General features: G+C 40.3%; 1 protein-coding gene across 4 annotated transcripts in view; it reads left to right on the forward strand.

Moving 5' to 3' along the window:
* The window catches only part of NDRG3 (NDRG family member 3), a 58,045-nt gene that overhangs the window by 5,118 nt on the left and 31,020 nt on the right, over positions 1 to 21,907 (forward strand). For 2 of the 4 annotated variants that reach the window (XM_012728436.1, XM_004687212.2), the window contains exons 2-3: positions 11,694 to 11,795; positions 18,232 to 18,267. In XM_012728436.1, coding sequence (XP_012583890.1) covers positions 11,739 to 11,795; positions 18,232 to 18,267 — 93 coding nt within the window. In that variant the 5' untranslated portion in view covers positions 11,694 to 11,738. The remainder of the gene's footprint in view (positions 1 to 11,693; positions 11,796 to 18,231; positions 18,268 to 21,907) is intronic. The other 2 variants (XM_012728437.1, XM_004687213.2) reach the window with 1 other exon arrangement.

The following is a 21,907-nucleotide window of genomic DNA, read 5'->3' on the forward strand; positions in this document are numbered from 1 at the left end:
ACTATTTCAAGATTTTGTTGTTATCATAAGTTTTGCAATATCTGTTTAAAGATAATTCTATTTAAGGTTTGGAGATAATAGCCATTATGTTTTGGAAACTGTATAATGACATAATAACTGAATAAATAATGATAAGGAAAATTGTATGTAGATCCTCAAAACAGTATGAGTGACTTGCCATTTCCAATGATCATATTAAAAGTAAGCTTTTTCTTTAATTAGTAATTGTCATATAGTAATCTTTTCAGAAATACCATTTGTTTTCAGAACAGACAATATTGTTTATTTAAAATGACAGATTTGTTTTTACAGTGGTTAAACTTACATTTTTAAGCCTGAATTTTCAAATTTAAAAGCTGAATGCATTTTAAAATGGTGAGATTTAGAGCCATTTTATGCAACACCATAATATTTGGCAGAGAGAAGAGAGAAATCAGGTTATTGTGTTTTTATCTTTGCAATGGAGAAAGCTTTAGGGGACAGGGCCCATCCTACCATTCTTCACTGTTGAAGATGTTGCTTTTTAAATGTTTGTGTCAGGATTTAGTTTTATCCAAAGTGTTGACTAAATTGTGTAACTTTGGGTGATTAGACATTACCAAGGGTAGATTGCTTTCCAAATACTCCCTGGTGGGTACAGGTTTCTTCTGTTGATTAAAGTAATAATGAGGATAATAATTAAACTTTGGATGGTACTTTTCAGTTTTCAGAGTCTTTGGCCAATGAAATCCTGGTAAACTCCAGGAGTCAAACCTGAGAAAGAAGAAAAATTAATGACTAGTTGGCATTAAGTGGGTAAAGTTATTTATAGAGTCCTGCCCAAACTCATGATACAGATGTTCAGGCTCAATCCTACCTCTCTTTGGCTAATTTTGTGACCTTTGTCATATTACAAAATCTTTCCAGGCTTAACTTTCTTCATTTGTAGAATGGAGAATCCTGCTGCTCTAGAGCCTCAGGGCAGTGCTTTCATTTTCCAAGAGCCCACTGCCTCTCCTTGGTGCTGCTGAAATTCTTTTCAAGTATGACATCAAGGACCCTCAGTTACTCTCCCCTAACAGGGAGGATTACAGTACATGTCCTATAAATTTTTTGGGAGACAGAATGAATAATGGATAAAATGCTTATCATGGTGTCTGGCATAGAGTAAGTGCTCGGTAAATTGGGCTGTTAATTAAAGCACTGCTTCTTGGGGCTTTCACTTGTTCATTACTTCATCCAGGCTGTTTTAAAGAACAAAATGTTTTCATTTGTTTCCATTGATTCTGCCTTACAGCTGGTGGGAACTTTAAGATGGTCCCAGGAGCATGCACCAGGGCCTTGCCAGCACTATCTTTCCTGGTACCCTGAGCTGCATCCTTCTAGAGTAGAGATTGTGGGTATAGTTTCTGCTTCTAGAGTTACTTTAACTTGTTCCCCATACTAGTGTGTTGGCTGATTGATGGGAGTCTGGGATTAACAAGAAGTCCCCTAGATGAATATTTTATTGCTTTGTTCTAATTACCTGTACCCATTAATTAACCCTGGAATGAAGATACTGAATAGGGTAGACATAGTCCCAGCTTGAAGCCTCTGCAAACCCCCAATTTACTATCAGCTGGGAGAATCCCGCAGTGTGACATAATGTAAGTTGAGTCTGTTGTAAAGGGTGATGCCCTTTTCCTTTCTGAAAAACAGAGTGTATGTCTCCCACCTCCCTACCCTCACCCTTAGCCAGGCTGAGGACCAGTAGTTGTGTTGCTTGTTAAAATGATGATCTCTTAAAATACATTGCTTCAGAAGCTACCTCTGACCCCTCCCCACTTTGCTTATGGAATTGTATCTCTTAAGAGTATTTATTGTGGTGAAGAGGAACCCAGACTTTCCTTTATGCGGTGAAAAAGATCAGAATGCTGTATTGTTGAAAAAGCCATTGCTTATTCTATGATGCTGGGTGGTTTGGCTTGTTTATCCAACTTTCTGGGGAGTCTCCTGAGAATCTTTCCTTTCCTAAGGGCCCCCAGGAGACAGCAATGAAACAACATCCATTACCCTAGACACTTGAAGGGATGTTGAAGTCAATAGTTTTATGATTAGATTAATTCAGGCTTTAACCCTGGCAAAATTTAAGAGCCAAGTCATCAGATAATTGTGCTTCTTATAGACTGAAGTATGGAATTTAGCCCAGTACTCTGTGCTATCTTTCCGATCCTGCAGTGGGAGTCCAAATGCCAGTTCCAGCCCTACACCCAGTTGGCTGTGTCAATTTAAGCAAATCACTTGAATTTCCAGGCCTCTTTTTCTTATCTGAGGATGAGGGCTTACCTGTAGACCAGTGGTTTTCACCTTTCCCTGCATGTAAGAATCAACTATGGAGCTTTAAAAATAATACCCAACCCCGCTCTAATCCAATTAAATTGTACCTTTTTAGTGCTGACGTTCTTCAAAGATTCTCACATCTTTCTAAAGTGTAGCTAAGATTATTACTGAACAAGATTATCAGGTTTTAGGCAACTTTGTCATTCTGCTCCTCAGGAACCCTCCAGGTACGGCACCCAGTAAAAGGTGATTTATATGCTCTGTTCAGCTCAGCCCTGACTTTTCCTGATACGTTGATCTTGTGACTCTGAGAATAATGTGTACATTTCTTTCTTTTCCTGGCCTGAATGTGCTCACCTAAAATGTGCTCTTCTACCTCCCAGCTGTTCAAAACAAACCCACTCAAGACCCATCTTTTTATCTCCTTTGGAAAATGCCTCACCATCCCTTCCTTACTTATTCCTCCTATCTTCATACTGGTTCTGAGCTTGATTTAGCTATGACTAAATGTCATGAACACTAGTTGCAAAGACATGAGACTCAAGCAACATTCTGTCTTGGGGAGGTGGGGCAGATGGAAATACCACTTATTTGACTTGTATACTTTTAAACATTTGTGTGATGTCTTGTTGCCCTTCTCATTGTGTGTGTGTGTCTTGTAAATATTAATTGATGAACAGCTATCTATAACCAGACTCCAGTCCACATTTTTTTTTTTTAAAGATTTATTTATTTGTGCATACAGAACTGGGGTACAGGCCAGAGGCTCAGGGGCGGTGAGAGGCTTCACCAGAGACAGAGTGGAGAGCAGAACAGGCAGATCAACGAAATACACTGCTGAGGGTAGCAGTGGGCGGGTCAGGAGAGGTCTGCCACGCCATGTGGTCACCTCTGGCGCAGGCGGGAATCGAACTCATGCGGAAGCGGCTTTAGATTCTCAGTGCCGTGCTTTAACCCGCTGCACCACCAGGGAGGGCCCTCCAGTCCACATTTTTTAATCTTATCTCCTGTTTCCAATGGGAGCCTTTCCCTGTTGCCAAGCTGCAACTTTTTCCAACAGACATGTGCTTTCTCATCTCCTGACTTTTAAGAGGTCCTCCCTTTGGGCATGCTTTCTTTTATTGTTCTCTTATCCTCACTTAAAGGAATTTTATTTATCCATCAAGGTCCATTTCAAATATTACCTCTTTTGTGAAACTTTTCTCACCACCTACAATTTGTATTAACTGATTTTTGTCCTTAGCCTCTATAACCCTTTGAGCAGTGTTTCTCGAATTGTGGCAGTTTTGACCCCCAGAGAACATTTGGCGATATCTGCATACATGTTTTATTTTCACAAGTGTTGGAGGAGCGGGGATGCTGCTGACATCAAGTGGGTAGAAGCCAGGGTGGCAGCTGAACATTCTACAATGCACAAGATAGTTCCTCACAACAGAGAATTGTCTGGTCCAAATGTCAGTGCTGCTGAGGTTGAGAAATGGTCTAAAAGTTTATCTAGTGTATGTGCTTCTTGGAACTGTTGGTGATTTGTTATAGACATAAACCCCCCTACTTAATGGATGAAGGCAAACTTTAGTCCCAAATTGGCACTGTCTTGCTATTAACTTCATATTAGTGTTTAATCCGACAGCCTGTGGCCTGATCCTAGTCACTTGGTGTATTTTAGGACCAGAGATAAAGAGGTCCTCAGTGTGGGGTGGATGACTGAGGGACTCTGCCAGGTTTCTCTTATTTCCACCCCTACATGTTTTTGTCTATGAGATCTTGGGAAGCAGTGTGATAAAGACATGGCATAAACATTTGAGAGTCAGACGAAAATTGTATTTCCAGTTGTTGAATTTACTTATTTGTTTGTTTTAAAAGTTATTTATTTATTCGTAAAGAACTGGGGTACAGGCCAGAGATGCAGAGGGTGAGAGGATTCACCAGAGACAGCGTAGGGTGCAGAACAGGCAGATCAACGAAGTACGCTGCTGAGGGGAGCAGTAGGCGGGTCAGAAGAGGTCTGCCATGCCATGTGGGGATCGGGGATCCTCCAGGGCAGGCGGGGATCGAACTCTTGCAGAAGTGACTTAAGCTTCTTAATGCTGTGCTTAGGCCACAAGGGAGGACCCATTGAATTTATTAGTCATGTAATTGCTTTTGTCAATCCTTTTCACCATTTTTTTTAAAGATTTACTTGTTTATGCATACAGGACAGGGGTACAGGCCAGAGGTGCAGGGTCCGCAAGAAAATTCATCAGAGACACAGTTGGGGGCAGAACAGGCAGATTGACAAAGTAAAGTACACTGCTGAGTGGAGCAGTGGGTGAGACAGGAGAGAACTGTGGGAGGGGGGGCGGTATGTGGATCACCTCCCAGGGCTGGGATCGAACTCCTGCTAAGGTAGCTATGGCTAGCTTCATAGTGCTGTGCTTTAACCTGCTGTACCACCAGGGAGGGCCCACATTTCACCTTTTTAAGCCCTAGCTTTCCTCATCTCTGTAATGGACACAGTGCCAGTGCTTCTGTTTTACTTCACTGTGCCAATGTGATAATCCAATGAGTTGTTAGATCTAAAGGTGCCTTCTAAATTGTAAAGTGCTAGAGTAATTACTCGTGCAGGCCCTCCCTGGTGGCCCATGGGGTTAAAGTACAGCATTATGAAGCTAGCAACAGCCACTTCAGCACAAGTTCAATCCCTGCACCCACATAGTGCAGCAGACCTCTCCTGTCTCGCCCGCTGCTCCTCTCAGCAGTGTATTTTGTCAATCTGCCTGTTCTGCTCCCCACTCTGTCTCTGGTGAATCTTCTCACTGTTCCTGCACCTCTGGCCTGTACCCCAGTTTTGTATGCATAAATAAATAAAGTCTTTCAACAACAACCAAAAAAATTTCTCATTCAACCTGTGATTTACAGGTGAAAAGAGTGCAAGTGAGAGAGCTTGCTGTAGGAGCATCACCATCTACCTTCAGAGCCCACCTTGTTGACTTCCTGCAGTTTTTCAGCCATAACTGCATTAGCACCACTGCAGCTGACCCCTTCCAACTCACTCTCCTCAGTTTGCCTCCTTTGCTGCCTTCCGTCTGGTTTTGTTGTCTAGTTGCAGTCTTGCCCAAACCAATAGACTCTGCTTCTAGAATACAAACTAGTGATCGGTACATCCTGGCGAAGCCTGATGAAGGCCAAAGAAATTAACTTGGTTGTGGACACAGCTACAAAATAAGACAGCTTGTACTTTGGTATTAACTACTAAATGTTAATGTTTTGTTAACTAACTAAAAATTGGTTAACTACCAATACTACATAGTCCCTTATTACCTTTTAAAAATAACAAAGCAATATTTTTAAGCACAGGAAATCTCAGTGACTTTATCTGACTAAATTGGATGGTGCAGGCTGAGCTAAAAGCCTAAAACCCTAAAGTCCCTGGGATCAGGCCAGGTGGACCCTCCTACTGTTGTGCTGAGTGACCTTCAGCTAATTGAACCTCATCAGAATAACTACTAACCTCTTAGAATTGTAATAAAAGGCTGTGATGGGAGAGCTCAACCTGGAAAGAATATAAAGTAATTCATTTACAGGGAACTTCTGGATCATTGAATATCAGGAACCAAAATGGTCATCCTGCCCTACCCCCTCCCCTTGACCAATGGGGAACTGAGGCCCAGCAAAGGAATATGGTTTGCTTAGTGCCACTCAGCTAGGTAGGGCCCATCTATGTTTAGAGTCCACTAGATGTGCTTTTGTGCTCTTTCTATTACTGGAAGAATCTGGCTATCCACTTTTCTAGGTGAACCAAAGGTAACTCTGAAGAGCCTTCATGGTCTTTCCCTCACTTCAACCAGAGACCTTTATTATTATTTTTTTCTATTTCTGAGTTTTGATGCAGAATCTTTTTATGACTTTTTTTCTTTATTGAGATAACATTGATTTACAAATCTGTATTTGTGATTCAGGGAAATAGGTTCATACCTCTGGAGATTGTATGTTGTTACATAGCAGCCTCACCATCAAAGCACCATAGTAGATCATTGGGCCTTAGATCATTGGGCCCCCTCTCCCTTTTGTTCCCACCTCCTCCCTTCTGCCCCCTCTAGCAGCCATAATTCTTGGTGCAAAAATGAAAAGTTAGTAGCCTTGACAATCTTTAAAGGCTTTGTCAGTGTTGACTCTGAGTATCAAAGAACATTGGTATTTCTCCTGGTCACCTTAACATTTTAGCTTGCACTTCAACTCAGAGGTCTCTGTTCTAAAATGGAAGCTATATAGTGTAGGGTTTTTAGCTTGGAGAAATGACCCTTGTTTTTTTCTAGATGTTAATATCTTTAACTTCCACTGTGAAAAAATAATGGCCCTTTCTTAGCCCTAGCCTCCTGCTCCTGCTTGAACTAGCTGCCGTTTTCCTCCTCTGCCCTGGAAATTTCTCTCTTGACTTCTCTGACATTGTATTTTAGCTTTTCCTCTTGCTTCTATGAGCATTTTTTCCTCTGCCTCTTGTGGGTTCTGCTTTCTTTCCCATCACTGAGTTGTCCTTCAGATGCTCCAGGTCATGCAGCAGCTCCTTACCGCTGGTTTAGTTAGTGCCTAGAGATTTTTCTCTGTCCTGCCTGTACTTGAGTGTCTTAGATGCCCAAATTGCAGCTTTGATTCAAAATTGACTTTTTTTTAACCATTTTTTCTGTTACTGCTTCTCAGCTCCCCATATCTGTTTGTCATTCTTTTATTGCTCTCACTAGAAACCTTAGCAAAATCTAGTCTTCTCTGACTGCATACTATTTTTACCAACTTTAATAGCCCCAGATCTCCTTTTTTCTTTATTCCTATATTTCCAGCATCTTTTAACTATATTTCTGCCATAAACTACTAAATAGTTCTCATTCCAGTTACTCCCTCTTTTAACTAATCTGGCCTGTTAACTCTTTATAAATACTGGCTCTCTTGCTGAAATCCATGTTGGAATAAGGAAGGATGATATTAAACTGAGTCTCTACCCCATCTTCCTTATCCCTACTCAGTATTCTTGGTATTAATCAAGCCCTTTAGCTTTTTTTCTTTTTTTTTTTTAAAGGTTGTATTTATTTATGCATATAGGAGCTGGGGTGTGGGCCAAAGATGTGAGAGGATTTACCAGAGACAGGGTGGGGAGCAGAATAGATTGAATGACATACACTGCTGAGGGGAGGAGCAGGTGGGACAGGAGAGGTCTGCTGCACCATGTGGGTCATCTCCTTGGCTGGGATCTAACTTGTGCTGCAGTGGCTGCCTATAGCTTCACAATGCTGAGACTTAACCACTTGTGCCACCTAGGAATTAAAGCCTTTTAATTTTTCACCTTAATTTGTGATCTCTAGGCCTCCTCAGCTAATAAGGTCACATGTTGTTGGACCATCATCACTTAAAACTAATTGTGTCTAAGGCCCTAAATAAGGCTCTCCAAGTAATAGTCTATACACTAAAGTTTTAGACACCCTGTTCTAACAAGCAAGAAATAGCCCTTATTACTGAAACAGGTTATTAAGTAATAGCTGGAATTTCATTTTTCCTCTTCCTGTTTATTCCACATCTTCCATGCCCTCAGCTAACTTCTGACATGGTGAGGCGTGATGACTCACATTTTCATTCTAAGGTGTTCAAGTCAGTGGTAGGATAGGGTTGTCTTTAGACTTCTATTATCTTTACTTCAGGACGGTTCCATAGCATGAGTAGAGAGGGAAGAACTTCCCCAGTATCCTACAGTCAGTAGATGTGAGCTGGTGTAGTCATTGTAGTATAGTGGGAAAAACAAAAGTTTTTAAATCTTTGTCTTAATTAGTTGGGTGTAGGAGATTAGAAAACTCACTTAACTTCTCTAAGCCCAAATTTTTCATCTTATAAAATAAAGAATGAAGATTTGATGGAATTATTATGAGGGATAAACAATAAAGTGCTTAGATTACAATTCCTGGCAGGGTGGGGATTATACTTTGCCCTTTTTAGCCCTTTGTACGAGGCTCATTTCCTCAGTTTGTGGATAGCTGATTTTTACTTGCTTGTTAGTCCTCCCTCTACCTCATAAAACTGAGAGAATGAATATTTTATTATCCACTGCAGTTTATAAAATCCCTATCAGTCTTTAAAAGATGTTAATAGCCTTTAGTACCAAGATGAGATCTGGCTCCATCATTTGTGCAGATGAGGGAATTGCAGGCTTTAGATTCCCCAGGAGAATGTCAATCTGTCTGAGCGATCTTGGGATGGAGTTTTCCACCATGTGACCCTCATTTTCTTATAGGTGTTATAGAAGTGCCCATTGGCAAGGACTCAGCACAGTGAGAACTGGACAAAAATTAAGTCTCCTGAAGAATGCATTAGGCTCCCTATAATGTGGAAGGTGAACATCTGATGTCTTGTTGCCAACTGCTAAGTCACACTGGGGCAGCTTATTGTCCTACATTGAGTCTGCGTTGGTCCCAGCTGATAGGGACAGCCTTCTCATTTAATTTGTTCCCTCGTTTAAGCGTTTGTCCTGGCACAGCATCACATTTTTCTTCATCTTTAAAAATGCTAGGAACACTAGGTGAATGCCAGTCACTTTGGACCTGAGGGCACATCAGGCTTTCCTTTGGCTCCTTGACAGAACTCCCTGTCATATTTGAATAATTAACATCTTGAAGAGCCCTACTTTCAAGTGAATGAATTAAAATAGGGAATAAAGCAGGGGGGCTGGAGAAACCATTTCAGGAAATCACCATTTTACATGGGGAAAAAAAATCAAACCCAGCAACAAAATAGAAATAGACTAAAATGTTAACAGTGGTTGTCTTTAACGGGAAGAACGATGATTAAAATGTCTTGTTGTTCTGTGATTTCCACACTTTGTAAAGTGAGCACATACTGCTTTTTATAGTAGGAAAAGAATTTTAAAACTGTTATTTGAGGGCCCTCCCTGGTGGCGCAATGGGTTAGTGCACAGCACTGTGAAGCTATCCACAGCCACTGTAGCATGGAAGTGACCCACATGGCCTGGCAGATCTTGCCCACTGCTCCCTCAGCAGTGTTACTTCAGTGAATCTGCCTATTTTGCTCTCCATTGTCTCTGGTGATTTCTGTCACTCCCCACCCTGCTGGCCTGTACCCCAGTTCTGGTATGAATAAATAAATCTTGAAAAAAACCTGCCATTTGAAATTACTGGTTAATAGTGAAGTCCAAGTTTATAGGGTAATTAATAAACACACAACAAGTAGATCCTAGTTAGGCCTATGCTTTTTTTTTTTTTAAGGTTTATTTATTTATGCATATTTATGTATATAAGAACTGGGTTATAGGCCAGAGGGGTGGGGGGGTGATAAGACAGAATAGGGAACAGAACAGGTGGGTGTACTGAGATTCACTGCTGAGGGGCGCAGCAGGTGGGACAAAAGAGATCTTGCCCCACCATTTCACATGGTCACTTCTCTGGCCGTGATTGAACTTATGCTGCAGTGACTGTTCTGGATAGTGCTGTGTTTTAATCCATTGCGCCACCAGGGAGGGCCCTATTTTGAAAGTTAACTGGGTCAAACTGGGACTATGCAAGAGAATTATAGGTGCTGGTTAAAATCTGTGATAAAAGTTTCAAGCAACCTCATCTGCCCCTTTGGAACGTGACTGGTATAAAATTAAAAAGTGTGTTATTCAGTAGCTCAGTCAAGTTTATAGGGTGCCTGGAACCATATTTGTGCTGTATAAATGGCTGTCATCTCTACCCATTAGTAAACTCCTAGAAAACAAGGGCCTTCTTTATATCTTCCATAATGCCTTACATAGTGGTTACTCAATAAATACTTGTTGAATGTCTAAATTACCTAACTCACTGAATAAATTTTTTCCTGACTTTGAAGAATTTAGAGTCAAGTCAGAGGAAATGAAACCCAGAGCTTTGAAGTCTGGGTGGGTATCACTTGCTGTCTGCAATAGCTAGTATTTGCATCCTCTCCTCATGGCTTTCTGTATAGTAGAAGGAAGAAGGATTTATGGTCATTACCTGACCTCCAGCTTCCCTCTTACCCTAATACTCTATTTTCCTATATTCTCCTCTGTATCCTATTGCTGTGTAACAAGTACTCCAAAACAAATTAATATCTTGTCTTTCATGGTTGTTGTGGATCAGGAATTTGGTGGGGGATGCCTCGTAAGATAGTTCAGCTCAAGGTCACTCTTGTAGCTGCAGTCAGTTGCCTTATAGACTATGGCTCTCTACACCTTGACTGGACCTGGAGAATCCATTTGCAAGGTGGCTCCCTCACGTGACTGGTAGGTTGGTATTGCCATGTTGGTACTTGGATCTCTCCACAAGACTGTTTGATTGTCCACACAGAACAGTGCTGGTTATATTAAGAGTTAGTGCTTAAGTCTACAGAAATTGTTGGAAGTTATTTTATGACATAGCCTCAGAAGTCACATATTGTTGGTCCTGCCATATGCTACTGGTTACACTGGTCATCCTTGACTTATTTGGGTGGGAGATTTATACTTGAGGGCAAGTATCAGGAATCAAGGGTCACAGACTCCCTGGAGGCCATCTTGGAACCTGGCTTACCTTATTACCCATCTACCTTTGTGATCATCTAAGGGGTGTCTAGTTTGCTCATCCTTGGTTCACCTCCCTTTTCATTCCCATAACCAGTGAGGTCTCTTCTACAACTACAGCCTTCAGTTGTCCCCCTCTCAATCCACCCTCCAAATTGTTACTTCCTGAAGTGTAGCTCTGATCATGTTCTCTTATTCACACATCTTTAGCACCTAAAATGTACACTCCAAAAGGCAAGCCTATTTTAGTAATCATCGGTTTATTAGTTAATTAACATGAGCTTAGTGGTATAAAACAACACACATTTACTATCTCATGGTTTCTGGTAGTTGGGATCTGGCATGCGTTGGCTGAATACACTACAAAGCTACAAGGGTGCTGGTCAGGGCTAGTTTCTCATCTGAGGTTTGAGTGGCAAAGAATCTGCTTCCAGGCCTATGTGGTTGCTGGCAACATTTAGTTCCTGAGAGATGGACTAACCTTTGACTGAGGCCCCCTCAGTTTCTTTTACATGACTCTTTCCCAACATGCCAGCTTGTGTCTTCAAAGCAAAGTGTATTTCTCAGCAAGACAAATGTTAAAATAGAATATGATGTCATCATGCATAGGTACTTGTTTACATTCCATCACTGTGTCCATGTTCTGTGGGTTGAAAGCAAGCCACAGGTCCCTGCCACATCTCAGTGGGGCATGGTGCCAGGGTATAGATACCAGGAGGCAAGAATCTGGGATGCCACTTTTGACTAGTTTTTTGTACCTTTATAGCATGAACAGTGCATGGCATGTACTAAACTCTAATGCTTGAGTGACTATTTGAGCTCTTAGATTAAACCCTTTCCCTCTCGTCTTTCTTTTCTGTTGCAGAGTTACTGATTTATTCTTGAGAATCCTCTACTGTCACCAGTCCTCATGGATGAGCTTCAGGATGTTCAACTCACAGAGATCAAACCACTTTTAAATGATAAGGTAAAGACTACTCTGTTTTTACTAAAACGTGTAGCTTTTCTATTACTAGTTTGTTTTCTATATTATCTGAATAGTTACTAATTCAAAGCATTTCTGTAGAGAGAATACTTTCAAAGATTTATTCCCTAACCCACTTTTTGATGACTTCCTACTTTTTTCCTTACTTTCACTTTTACTGGCCAAATTCAATCAGGTTAGCCTTGAGATTTTTCTGTTTACAGATAGAGATGTTAAGGGAAAAAAATAGTAGGACAAAATTAAGTACAGTATGAGAGTGGAGTTTGGCTTAAAAACCATGTGTCTTTGACTTTCATTTTCTATAAGGAAAGCTTAACTTCCATGGCAGGTGTAATACATAGAGTGCATTGTTCCCCTAGAGTTGTCAAGTCTGATGTGACCTTTCTGTCAACACTGAGGTTTTTCACCAGGAGTGCCAGGATGTCGGTTATATATCTCATTTTTTATGTCAGTGTTAGAGGTTCACAGTGAGCAGCGTAGTTAACAGCCACCAGGATTCAGCAAGTTACAGTAGTGTGCTGATAAAAGTTACCAAAAAGCTTGGGCTTACCCTCCCTTGTCCCTCTTTATATTTCTCAATAAATGTGCCTGAAATTTCTTCTTTTCAGCCTTACTCTTCTGGTTTATTGTCATTGTGTCCTATTACTCATGTAATTGTGGTTGAGTCTATGGCATCCTAACTTGAGGGAAGTATTGGTGTAGCATAAGGTGGATGAAGTGAGGGCTGGGAGGCAGAAGGTACTCTTTGTTGCCTGTTGTGTTTTGTTATTCAAAGCAGGTTCCTTCAGCTATAAGATCTGGGGCTTCAGACTTTTGTGTTTACTTGCTACTGGATCCTGCCAGCCCCTTTTTCATCTGTGTGACCTAGACTCCATCCCACTCCAACCCTTCCCTTATCTTACACCAGATTTCTTATTCTTCCCCTTGACAAGCTTCAACTTTTTTTACTCCCATTTGGTTTTTTATGCTGCTTCTCATGTTTTCAGAAAAGTCTCTTCTTTAAGTTCTGTCTTTTTGTGAGTATGAAGGGCTGTCCCAAAAAGTGATGTACCATGAAGAAGAGGAAGAAAATTAAATCTTCATCTTTGAAGCTTTTATGTATCGTCACAGAAATTAATAGTTGTAAGGCAGTTGGGACTGGGCATTGTAGCTCCAGGAAGATAGTAAGCCTATCTTCCTAAACCTAGCTGACCATCAAGGTCTGCTGGGGAGTTGTTTGAAATGTAAGTTCCAAGGTCCCAATTCCAGACCAGCTAAATTAGAATCTGAGGGGAGGGGAACAGGACACACACCTCCCTTCTGTGGTCTGCGGTCCTCAGCTTTCACTGCTTATTAGGATTACTTGGGAAGATTAAAATGATGGATACTTAGGTCTTGCCTTCAGAGAGTTACTGAATTGGGCTGGGGTGTGGTTCAGCATTTTTAAAAGGTCCCAAGATTGAGAACCTTGCCTAAAGTGTTAGAAACACATGACTTGATGGGACTCATATTTGTGGACTGGGATACACATAAGAAAAGAATATTCCACTGACCCTGGAAGTCCACAGGATGCCTAAAGAGATACCTCCATGAAAGAGTTATAGGAGTTAGTTGACTGAATAGCTCATAGAGAATGCAGCTGGAAAAGGAAAGATTGGGTGGCTGTGAGCACCGAAAAGCATTGCATTAATGTCTGGGTCGACTCGGAAGTCACAGGGAGGCCTTGGCTGTGTCTGGTTTGTACCCCAGTGTTATGGACAGAATTATAACCTCCCCTTCATATATGGAAGCCCTCAACCCCATGTTGGAGAAAGGGTCTTTAAGGAGGTAGTTAAAGGAGGTTAAATGAGTGGAGCCCTAATCCAGTGGGACTGATGACTTTGTAAAAAGGAGGAGGAAGAGAAGGAGAAAATAATGCTTTCTCCCTAACCCCAGCCCCCAACCTCCTATAGGTACATAACATCAAGATAGCAGCCATCTGCAAGCCAGGAAGAGAGCTCTTGGCAGGAACCAGATCCTGCTAGAACCTTGATTTTGAACTTCCAGCCTCCAGCACTATGAGAAAATTAATTTCTGTTGTTTAAGCCACCCAGACATCCTGAGTCTAAGATATCAAGCAGTGTCTCACTTCCTAACATCTGTTAGCTTCTTTGATATGCCTGAGCTGTTCTACCCACTTCCCCCGCTCCATCTTGTTCCTCTCTCCCTGAGATGTGATCCTGTCCCATCACTATTCATGAGAGCTTCCCTGCCTCAGCCAAACTTTACAGAAGTAGATTGGCAAGAGGCCTTCTTTGGATGGTGGCTTTCTCAAACAGAATCCCAACCCCTTTGCCTCCTCCCTTAACCTTCCCCCCAAGATAGAAACACTTCTATTTTTGCCCAGGAAGTGGTATCTATTGTGAAAGGTATAATAATGATATTGCCTGTTATTTCATTTGATTTGCTATTAGGGTATAAACCTCCAGATTTGAGTCTGAAGGTTTTTTGTTGGTGGGGAGATTTTTTGGTTGATTTTGTTTTTTAACCTCTCCTGCTATAATTTATTAAGCCAAATGCTTTTTATATGACCTCTCACTTTAAATCATCAGACAACCCCTTTAAAAGAAGTATATAGTACCTCTCCTTTTCACTTAGTAGATAAAAGTGTCACAAGCCCCAAGACTGAAAGTCTGGCTTGCTTGGCCAATAAATGGCAAAGTCAGGACTCAAATCCAGGTCTTTCCTATTCTAAAATCTGAGCCCTTTCTGCTACCTTCACCCTAAGGTGCTTTAGTATCACCTTTGGTTTACCCTGTCTCTTTAAAAAGAAACCTAGAGATGTGTACTATGTCACTTCATCTTTCTGTCCATTCTACTTACAGATATTCTCTTAGCCAAAGACATCATTATACCCTTCTAGCCTTCAGGAAACTAAGTAGTCTAGACCCAACCTATATGGAGGATTTTTGTCCTGAGATGACTACAAGGAAGCGTCTCAAAATAGCTTTAAGACAAGCTTATGTTAACTTGTCTCTTGTCATTCGTTGGTACTTTTCCCATTTAATTTTAGTAAGCCTGCAATTTTGTCTACTGCTCAGAATTGTGAAGAAATGGGTAATTTTGCCATGCTTGTTTTGGCTCCAGTGATGAAAAGAAGCAACTGCCAGCACTTATCTTTGTTTTAGGGGACAGGAATTGAACAGGCATATGAAATGCTTTTCTTTTAAATTGCATTTAACCATTTTCAGAGGATTTTCAAAATAACAGCTCATTTGACTTTCCCAACCTTTTGTGAAATAGTTGAAGGTATTTTTAACTCCCATTTTATGGATGAAACTCAGAGGTTATATGACTTGCTCTAAATTAGTGTCTAGTAAGGGAGTAAAGTCAAGAGTAGGACCCAAATATTTTGACTTTGACCTGGATCAGGGAGTCTAGGACTCTCGAGCTTCTTATAGCTGATTGTTCCAACCTCCTCACTCAGCAGACTTTGTAACAAGCAGGAAAGCTGACTGGTTTGTGCCTCCTTTCCCCTGCCCTCTTCTCTCTACCTTTGGCTAAATTAAATGTAGAATAATGGTATCTTTCAACATGCACAGAAAGTAAAAGTCACCCCAAATTTGAAACTAATAGAAGTTTAGTTAGAGTGGAACCAAATACCTTGATTATTAGATAAGTAAGTCCTCTCAGGGAAGTCTTTTCCTTCCAAAATGTACCCAAAGAGTAGTTTTAATTTCTTAATGAGTTCAGAGAATATGACTTCACTTGACCCCAGATGAGTGGGGGACATGCTAATGATTTCCATTCACAAACTCAGGATGCCAAACAATGCCAAACCAGGCATATCCTTTCTCCGAGATGATCACTCTTGAAGCCTAATGCCACTTAGTCTCACCTCACTTATTAGTGTCTTTATTTTTTTCTTGAGAATCTACTGTGGGTTGTTTCCATGTCTTTCCAATTGTAAATAAAGCAGCAATAAAAATGGGGGTGCAGGTATCTTTTTGAGTCAGTGTTTTTTGTGTCTTTTGAGTAGATACCTAGGAGTGGGATTGCTGGGTCATATAGCAGCTCCATTTTTAGCTGATTGAGGAACCTCCAAACAGTTTTTCATAGTGGTTGTACTAGTTTGCGTTCCCACCAGCAATACAGGAGAGTTCCTTTTTCTCCACATGCTCGCCAACATTTGTTGTGCCATTCTCACTGGGGTTAGGTGGTATCTCATTGTGGTTTTAATTTGCATCTTCCTGATTACAAGTGATGTTGAACATTTTTTCATATGCTTGTTGATCATCGGAATGCAGTCGTTTTTTGTTGCCCAAAATCTTAATAAAAACCTTGAACATTTAGTTTTGCTATACAGTATACCCCCCATCCATATGGATATATGTTCCAACGTCAACCCATGATGTTTGAAACTGTGGGTGGTATGCTAAGTATTCTGTATTTTTCCCTATATATACATACCTACGACAAAGTTTTGTTTATAAATTAAGTATAGCAAGAGACTACCAACAATAATTATTAAATAAAACAATTATGATAATATACTATTATAAAATTATGTGAATGTCATCAGTTACTTTCCCAAAACTTCTGCCTTTGTCCTCCTAAAATATCATGTAGATATTATTTGCAGACCGTAGTTAACTGAGGGTACCTGAAACCACAGAAAGTGAGACTGAGGACAAGGGGGTTCTGCAGTATTGGCTTATTTGTTTTATAGATATATATCAAGCCCCTGATTTATTCCAGGCCCTGTGTCATATTTGGGGAAAATACAAATTAAACCAGGAAGCAGATACTCACTGGCTGGTCATTTATATCCCAATAAAACCACCTACCCTAGTCCTTGAGGATGCTTTCCACTTGTTATTTCTAATTACGAATTAAACACAATGACTTACTTCTCCAATGAAGCTCCCTGGCATTTTATTGGGCTAGTGGGAGACATGGAACATTATGATCCTTTTTTGGCAATGGCAACATTCCTTGGAAATGTGCTACCCAGTCCCATCTGCGCAGTATCATTGTTGTCTTTCCATGCTGTGACCATCAGACTTTATTTTGTGAATTCAGTTCATGCCAGGAATGATACTTAAGACTAACTCTCTATCCTGTTCTTTGTGTTATCTGCAGTCTCTCTATGATTAGTGATCTATTGTGATCTTACTACCATTTTTAGAAAAACAAGGGCTATGCCTTATTCTTTTAAAAGCTTTCTGTGTCTACATCAGCAATGTCTGATAAAAGTTTCTACAGTATATGGAAATATTCTCTATCTGTGCTGACCAATAATAATAGAGTTGCCACATGTGTCTGCTGAGCCCTTAAAATGTGGCTAGACAGTTTGCTTTGGGGGGGGGTTGTTTTTACCATATTGGCCTGTGATTTTAATCTCTATACTTTGTTCTGCCAAAAATGTGGATTGTTAGATACACAACTGTTTCTAAAAGGATCTGAGGGTCTTTCTGAAATGGAATGGGATACTTAGTATTCTTTTGAGATCTTATATATTTGTCTTTTGTGGAGGGGTGGGTAGTTCTTGGGAAGATGCTTATTATACCTCCTTGCTTTCTAGAAGTTGTAGACAAAATTGATATGCTAATACAGTTTCTAATTAATAAGAGGGGCTTATTGGGACAGAGAGTTCTACTTAATGAAAAACTGAGTTGGGAGACTTTTTCCCCCCTCTCAGATACATCAGTCATTACCCTTTTTATATTCTTATGTCATACTCTTGCAACTCTGGCATCTGAAATGTTGCAAAAATGCCTCTGAGTCATTGCCATTGATTTTTTTTTCCTCTTTCAATCAAGCATTACTGTGATATAATCTCTTTTAAGAAGCATGATGACTTCTCATTGGGTCTTTTGACTAGGTTCTGCTTTTTAAATGATTCAGTAATTTGCCTTTTTTTGTTTTTTTCTATCAGCAGTTTCATGGGATGCAACAGATAAGGCAATGCATTAGGAACCTTATTTTGTCTTTCTTTTTTGCCTCTGGTGACAGTGCCTTTCTTCCTTGTTAAATTTTAAGTCTTCAATTTCTTTGTTCTCTTCTTAATGCTTTCCTTAACTCTTGGTTCTGGGTACACTAGCTTCTTCCTGCCTTTGTTCCTCTCAAGGTTTTCCTCCTAGGTACTTCTGTGTGAGTAGTGAGTTTGCTCTCAGACTGACCCACTGTTCTCCTCAGCTAAGGGTGCAAGAAGTTATAGCTTTTGCTGGGAAACCAGGTTCCTTTCCATTATCTTACAGTAAGCCCACCAAGTGAAATCTCACCTCTAAAGACTTTTACTAACACATTAGAAACCTCTGAGCTTTTTGATATGAATCTTTGTAGTTTTACAGCAATCAGGAGGCTACACATGCCCTGCTTTCACTGTGAACTGAATTTGCTGCACATTTGGGGAAGCCACATGGGGAAACTGACTGTGTTTTCTGCCTTCTGTTGACAGAATGGTACACGAAACTTCCAGGACTTTGACTGTCAGGTAAGGACTGTACAAGCACCAAGGAGGGCTGTGTACAGGAACTCTGCAGTGCTTCCCTCCCTGTGTTGGTCTTTGTAGACGTGGATTTCTCTTCATAGCTCATCATGATTCTTTCATGTTCTTTGGTCATTGGATCAAGTTTATTTAAAGTGATTTGCTGTCATGTTCATAAATTGCCTGCCTGGTGCCTGTTTTGTGGTTGTAGATTATTGGATCGAGCTATCTTTTTTGTGATTAAGATCTCCTTTCCTAAAATAATATTGGAAACCATAGTCAGAGATAGAAAATGGAAGGTTGTCATTTCAATACAGAGAACATAGAGAAGGGGCAGTTTGTTGAGGGAACTTATTAACAGCAAAATCTCCTAAAAGAAAAAGACAAATTAGGGCCCTGCCTGGTGTTACAGTGGGCTAAAACACAGCACTATGAACCTGTCCCAAGCCACTGCAGCACGAGTTCCATTCCCAGCCAGGGAGCTGACCCGTATGGCGTGGCAGACCTCTCCTCACCTGTATGCTGCTCCCTTCAGCAGTGTTATTTCTGTCAATCCACCTGTTCTGTTCCCCACTCTATCTCTGGTGAATCCTCTCTCACACACACACACCCCGTACCTCTGGCCTGTACCCTAATTCTGTATAAATAAATAGAACTTTTTTTTTTTTGTAAAGATTTATTTATTTGTGCATACAGAACTGGGGTACAGGCCAGAGGCTCAGGGGCGGCGAGAGGCTTCACCAGAGACAGAGTGGGGAGCAGAACAGGCAGATCGACGAAGTACACTGCTGAGGGGAGCAGCGGGCCGGTCAGGAGAGGTCTGCTGCGCCATGTGGTCACCTCCGGGGCAGGCGGGAATCGAACTCATGCGGAAGTGGCTTTAGATTCTCAGTGCTGTGCTTTAACCCGCTGCGCCACCAGGGAGGGCCAATAAATAGATCTTTAAAAAAAAAAAGAAAAAGAAAAATTAAATGTTATTATCACAAAATGCAGGTTTCATTCTGCTTTGTATCTGGAAATGATTCAGCCTGATTCATTATCATTCACTACAATTAAATGATATGTGTTCTCCCTTGTCTGTTTTTGCCTGTAGCTCTTGCCAATTTAAAGATCAGTAAAATGAACCAATCACTTTCCATCTACCTGCTTTACCTATAGACTGGCACTGAAAGAAGTTGGAAGAAGACATATGTGCATAGAAGTGGGGACTTATAAGCTCTTACAGCCAGCATGACTCTCCTCCTTTTGGGATGGATGTCATGGCAATAGCTTACAGTAACAATGAGCAGCAGACTCAGAGGGAATTAGGCAGGTAAGGAGGCTGTAGGGAAGCCAGATTTCTTGCTTCCCATGATTCAGCCACCTAATATTTTCAGATATTTTCAATTATTTTCAGATATGCATTTTGTATTGAGTATATTGGACTCTCTGGAGCATTAGCATTAGAAGGAAGAACTGATATCAATCACATAGGCAAACAAGTTCTATCATAATAGTTCGGTAGGTACCTAAAAGAGATACTAAACATGCTTCATCTCCAGGTCTTGCAACAATATCACAATGTGATTTTTATTATCCTTGTTTACAAACGAGGAAATGGAGAAACAGGTTTCATAATTTACCACAGGGTAGAATTAGCATTGAAAAACCCCATTCTCCCAGAATTTGTTGCCTGTTCTTTTCCCACCTGGAAACTTCCATAGCTGAGATATTGTGATGAGTTGTATTTAAAGCTGGGACTCCGTGGCAGAACAGATGAGACTCACTTTGGGAGGGGTAGGCTCATAATGTTGTTCCAGGTTTCCAAGTACCAGTGCCAAATGTCTCTTGTTACTGTTTAGTACTTCATGTAGGTAACATAATCGACCTAGTGCTGTTAGAGAATCATTTGCTGTCAGTTCTCTAAAAAAAAAAAGAAAAAGTAGTTGTGTAATTTTTTGATAGATGGTAGCAGTCAAGTCTGGAGTCTGGATTTATTTTATTTTTATATATATATATATTTTTTATAATATAATAGTTTATTTTTACATCATTTTGTACTTTTTTTTCATCTCAATTGTTGGAGTCTGGATTTAATTGTTCTTGTACTTAGTTGTGGTTTGGATCCTCAGTAGTATCAGTTGAACTTGATAGTTGTAAATATTTGATATAATTTACCTAGGAAATGATATGAGAGAAGGTAACAGCAAAATTCAAGATAAAGAATTCCAAAACAGTATTGTGTATTTGTGTATGTATATACATATGTGTGTACACATGTGTACATATACATGTGTGCATCTATTTATATGTGTACACTCCCATCTGAACATATGGAAGCATTTATTTTCATCAACTTGACCATTCCCTTCCCAAAAAAGAAAATTGAAATATAAAAAACTACATGCTCATTATAAAAGATTTTTAAAAAGCAAATAAATAAAAATCACCTGTTATTTCACCAGTGTTAACATTTTGATGTATATCCTTGTGTGGATTACATATAATCCTTGTGGATTAGATATAAATGAAGTTGAGTTTTAGTAATATAGCTATGAATCACTTTTTAATATTAAGGCTTTAAAAAATAGCAAAAAACCCTTGCTATTTGAATAAAGTTTTAATATAGTAACATGTTCTGACCTTACAAAATACAACTTTTGCTTCAGTTCTGATACAAATAGGATAAATGGTTAGTGTTTGTCACTGTCCACAAGTCTGTCTTTGATTTGAATGTGTATGTACTTTGTGTTGTAAAGAGGAAAAAAACAAGCCCTCCCCAGTGGTGCAACAAGGTTAAAGCACAGCACTACAGGCGAGCCACAGCCGCTTCAGTGCGAGTGTGATCCCTGGCCCTGGAGGTGACCCACACGGCACAGCAGACTTCTCTTGATCCACCCACTGCTCCCCTCAGCTGTGTCAACTGCCTGTCCTGCCCCCTCACTGTGTCTGTGGTGAATCCTCTCTTCACCCCTGCACCTCTGACCTGCACCCCAGTTCTGTATGCATAAATAAATAAATCTTAACAAAAAAAGAAAGAAAGAAAAGGAAGCTAATGAAAAAACAAAGCACAATTTTTTTTAAAAAGAAGAAACCATAAGCCCTCCTCTCCCTCCAGCACACTTGATTACTCTATCACCATTCTTCTCTGTTTGTGATAGGCTTGTGTGATATTACGGCAGCTAGGGGCAAATGGGTCAGGGGTATAGTGACAAGCTGGTAGAAGGCCTAGGAGGTAGTAATTGTAATGTGAGAAATTTAGAGTGCTCTTGTTTACCAAAAGTCTTCCCAGAAACCATTGGGCATTCTTATGAGACAAAACAGAGTAAATCTAAAGCTGACATTGTCACTAAATGGAAAGTCATTAAGTCCTGGTTTGGTGATGTCTCTGGGGTTAACTGAAGCCATTTTATCCAGACTTTCTTCTAATTTCTGCCTTACTTTAGGCAAATCTTTAAGGAATCCTTGAAGATATCCCCAGAAGTCATCTTAGCATCATCAGCGAAGCATGCAATTTCACTCTGAACTGCCTTTTTCCCTCTTTTTTTTTTACAGACTTTTTTTCAATAATTGAAAGTGTAATTTAAAAGTATAGCATTTCTCCTTGTTCTTTGTTCTAAGTGACATCATTGCTATATAGTTCCTCTGAGGCTAACAGTGGTTACAT

This window comes from Condylura cristata, unplaced genomic scaffold, assembly GCF_000260355.1.
Source record: "Condylura cristata isolate star-nosed mole 26May11 unplaced genomic scaffold, ConCri1.0 scaffold00022, whole genome shotgun sequence".
In the NCBI taxonomy this organism is placed as follows: Eukaryota; Metazoa; Chordata; class Mammalia; order Eulipotyphla; family Talpidae; genus Condylura; species Condylura cristata.